The 4,339-nt window shown below is 40.0% G+C and overlaps 3 protein-coding genes across 3 annotated transcripts; all 3 read left to right on the forward strand.

The window, feature by feature from the left end:
* Nucleotide 1: 1 nt before the first annotated feature.
* Nucleotides 2-394, forward strand: TM35_000871050 (putative surface protease GP63, putative,metallopeptidase; the record flags this gene model as incomplete). Its single annotated transcript, XM_029031452.1, has 1 exon — nucleotides 2-394. A coding segment is annotated over one exon (393 nt), but the record flags the coding sequence as incomplete, so codon positions are not given.
* A 1,337-nt stretch (nucleotides 395-1,731) lies between these two features.
* TM35_000871060 (uncharacterized protein) lies at nucleotides 1,732-2,208 on the forward strand (the record flags this gene model as incomplete). The annotated part of the gene is made up of 1 exon (XM_029031453.1): nucleotides 1,732-2,208. One exon carries the CDS (start codon nucleotides 1,732-1,734, stop codon nucleotides 2,206-2,208), a length of 477 nt encoding a protein of 158 aa, XP_028877257.1.
* A 1,646-nt stretch (nucleotides 2,209-3,854) lies between these two features.
* TM35_000871070 (uncharacterized protein) lies at nucleotides 3,855-4,337 on the forward strand (the record flags this gene model as incomplete). Its single annotated transcript, XM_029031454.1, has 1 exon — nucleotides 3,855-4,337. A coding segment is annotated over one exon (483 nt), but the record flags the coding sequence as incomplete, so codon positions are not given.
* Between the last annotated feature and the right edge of the window lie 2 nt (nucleotides 4,338-4,339).

A 4,339-nucleotide genomic window follows, 5' to 3' on the forward strand; every position in this document is an offset into this window, starting at 1 on the left:
GAAAGCCACTGCGGCAACTGTGTGTGAGAACGGCAGTGAGGCCCACATGCCTGGAAGTCTTCTCGGTAATACATCACGTTGTCTGAAAGGAGATGCACTGCGGCTGCGTGATGTGGCTACTATTGATATTCATTCAATCATTGGAGATATCTGTGCAAATGTGAAGTGTGAGGGTGGGAAAGTGAGTGTACAGTATAAAGGGGATGATCATTGGTATGAATGCAAGGAGGGCAGTAGTATTTCACCCTCTGTTACTTCAGCCTTTAGTAGTGGCCGCATTGTGTGTTCTCCATACAGTGAGGTCTGCATGGATCTACCAATAGAACCACCACCAACAGAGGCAGTAGTAATGGAGGAGGAGGTATACAATGTTACTGCATCCATTAATGAATAGTTGAGAGAAGTAAATGTTTAATAGAGAATGTTTGCGATGATGGGTAATGTTGTGGACACCCTTAACAGATAACTGAATATATAATACTCTAATTCACTATTGTTTCTTTTCTGTATACATTTGTTTGCTTTCTTTTTTCTTAATGTTTGCGATCCAACACCCCATAGTAGTGTCTGAAGTAGTTGGAGATGATAGTACTCATTCCCCATGTTCAATCCTATACTTTTTCTTTTGAGTAGTAGTCATTATTATTATTTGTGTGGTTCATTTGTGTTGTCTTTTCACTGTATGTTGTACTGAAGAGGATGAATTGATAATAATTAACTGAACGGTGATTATCATATATTGTTATTAATTATTTATCCTTTTTTTATTTGCATATTATTATTCTCTATACGCAGTATGAATATAACTGTAGGATTTGTCTTTTTATTTCCTTTTTCATCACTATCCGCTATGTAAAGTTTATGTGTACTTTTTAATAATGATCTCTATTCCCCATATGTACTCACCTGTTGTTTTTTCTTCTCTTCTTATTTCCTTCCTGTCAATTGAAGAACCATATGGACTGATAGTGAAGATGCCAAGGATGGCGTATATGATACGTCTGCTTTTCTATTCTAACTATGATATGATTGTTGGTGAAGGGCATGAATAGTGAAAAGAGTGAAACACTGATACTGCAACGCTTTACATGGATACGGAGTGGATAAAAGAAATGGAAAAGGAAGAAGAAATGAAAGTTAATAGTGCTGCAATTACTTTGTTACGACTAAGCTCTTAATGGGCAGTACTCTGTGTGTGTATATATGAGTTATGCCACCAGTCAGTAGTAATATAGTTAGTTACTGAAGCCACTTGCTTTCTATCACTGTATGGTACTAACTACAGTAGTGCTGTCCAACTAACAATCCCCAAACCAGAGTTCCTCACCATGCAGTAACACGATAATGATGTGTTTATAGATGACACTAATAGGTATCGTTATTATTATTATTCTATCTTCATCTACTCTTTCATAACGGAAAATACCTTACTTTCTGTGTCTAGGGTGCTCATACGATGAAACTTCAAGTAACTATTTGGATTTTATTCTTTGTTACACTGCACCATGTAGTGTTAGAATCAGATTAAAAAACAAGTAGACAATAATGATCACATTTGTTCTTGATTAATACTTATAAGTGGATACGTGATTTGAATTTTAATAATAAACCTTCCTGTTTATCTTTGCCATTCTAGCAACTAATATTATTAATAATAAATTGTTGCTCTCTGTTTCTTCTCTTTCATAACATGACGCATCATAAATGAAAGAATACAGCTACACAATCACTATGCGCACAACTCTTCTATTATTAACTTTGCTACTGATACTCTCCTGTATCTGTACATGTGCAGCAGCAGAGAGGATGCCACTGCCGGTGCCACGTGTGGGTGGATACGCTACAGAGGCTAGGGGAGCGGGACCACGGGGTGAAGATCAAAAAGGAAAACAACCTGCGGCTCAACCTACAGATCCACACTATTTGGGTAAAGGTGAATACACTACCACCACACCATCCCTCAGTATGAGTGAGTCCATGAGTGCCTCTGCCACTCTTCCTCTCACTGACACCACTACTGTTGCCCCACCAGCAGGAGATCAACAGACTACAGGAACAACAGAGGGACAGGCCGCCACTACTGAGGAGTCGAGTACGACGAGCACCGCCGCACCGAAGAAGAAGAAGAAGGACGGCGGCCGCGGCCCTGAGTGGCTGCACGGCCCGCTGGTGCTGCTCGCCGCCCTCACCGCCGCAGCGCTGTGCTGAGTCCCGCCCCCTCTGCCAGTGCGGCACTGTAATGATATTCCCCTCTTTTTGCTGGCGACGGCACCCACCACATCACATCCCTCTACTTTGCTACTCTGTGTGTGTTTGTATTTCTGTGATTGTGTGGTTGTGGTTGTGTGTGCACGTCCTGCCCTCCATGGACCTGATGCCACTGCTCTGTATTGCAATCACCTCGTCAAGGTGGATGGGTTCTTGATATTAACACTCATTGTGTGAAACTGGGCTAATAACATTATTGCTTTTTTTCTTTCTTTGCTTTATGGTGCCCCCATCCACTGCTGCTGGGGTGGAGTGGACAGACATATTGTAGTAGTGATGGTAGTGTTTGGTGGCACCTCTGTGTGATTTGGCCTCGGATTGGGGCATTTTCTTTTTAGCTCGAGACTCAAATCTCGGGTGTAATCTCTTTTTAAACATGAACATTAAGATCTTTTTTTTTTTTTTGCTTTGCTTAATAATGGTTTAAGGATAATGACGGCAGTATTCATTGTTTTTTATTTGTGCTTTTCAGATGTTGGTGTGGAATGTGTGTGCTGAATGTTAATACCGTCTTTCCTCTTAAGGAGGGAGCGCTGTGAGGTAAGCTGAGTGGGTTTGTTCTTTTTGGTGCCTTATTATACTGCACTTCTCTCTGTTATTAAGCATCGGTACCTATGGTACTGTTGTGTGTGGATTCACTGATTGGGATTTGTTAATAATGTTCTTTTTTTAACATGAATGGTGTATTTGGCAGGTTAAAGAGATGTGTTCCTATGAGGTATAATGAGTGTGGTAAGGCTTTGTGTTGTTACATCTGTGTTTACCTTTTTGCTCTTTGTGTTTCCTATTCCTTAGTTTATGATGGACTAGTGTAGTATGATAATAGTAATAACAATGATGCCCTGTATGCTATGTGTGTGTGTCTGCGTTGTTGGCTCTAATAACGCCACACTTGTGCAGCAGACATAGCAGGGATAAGGGGTTGTTCTAGTCCCATGTGTGTGTATGCACATACTCGATGTGGGTAAGGAAGGGAAGAGGGACAGCTGCCAATCTACAGTGTAAGGTGTACTGTACATGATGTGTTTATTCATTCACTCTAATGGAGTGAATGCTTGCCATTACTGTGAAATGGAATGGGAATTATTTTTCAGTGAATATATATGGAATGCTAATTGGTATTCTTGATGTACGTCACTAGTAGTAGTGCACTCATTAATAGCCCAACCAGTCAGAGTACTCTGGATAGCAACAGTAATGGCAACATAGTGTATTTCTTAGTGGGTAGTTAATGGATTATGTTGTGGATTCTTATTTTGTTACTGTTAGTTATTTCTCAATGTTGGACAATGGTAATTGTGCTATATTCTCTGATTGTTGTTGAGGATGAGATGATGATGTACTTTGTGTTGGTATTCTGTGTTTGGCAGTATATTGATCATCTATGATGATGATAGTGTATTACTATTATTTATTTACTTGTTCCAATCACGGTGTGAATTGCTGAATACGTGAGAGTATGTGGTATTAAGAACTCTTTATGTTGTCCAACCCTTTGATGTAAATCATAAAGAATGATAGAGGCAGAATAAATAAAGAAAATAATCAGAGAAAACTAATACATAGAACGGTACAATAACAAAGTAATGAAGAAGTTGTTGGAAATGATAATATCTGTGATGTTGTTCTTGCTGCTCTTCCTGCACTGTGTCTGTGGCCTTGCAGCCTTCCGTGATGGTAGTTGCACGTACGATACTACTGTGTGGAAGAACATGAGGAATAAAACTGATTATACACCTTTGTATGTTTCTATTGTACGGGAATTATCTCAAAGTGGTAAGAGTACTGTTTCACTCTACACAACGACAACAGCAACTACTACTAGTACTACTACTACTACTTCTACTACTACAGTAAAAAGTGAAGAGGAGGATTGGATGCCTATTCGCATTCATGTCTCTTCTGAGGAGTTAGATAGAGTGATGAGGCGTTGCAGTAGTGGAATGACTGATTCTTCCCATAGACACTCTCCATCATGCCGTGATGGAAATGTACTCACACCTCAGAAACGAGACATTCTGTTGAATGAACTCCTTCCAGCAGCTATTGCACTGCACAGTGAGCGTCTTCT

The sequence above is a fragment of the Trypanosoma theileri genome (genome assembly GCF_002087225.1).
Source record: "Trypanosoma theileri isolate Edinburgh chromosome Unknown TM35_Tth_87_V1, whole genome shotgun sequence".
NCBI classification, from domain to species: Eukaryota; Euglenozoa; class Kinetoplastea; order Trypanosomatida; family Trypanosomatidae; genus Trypanosoma; species Trypanosoma theileri.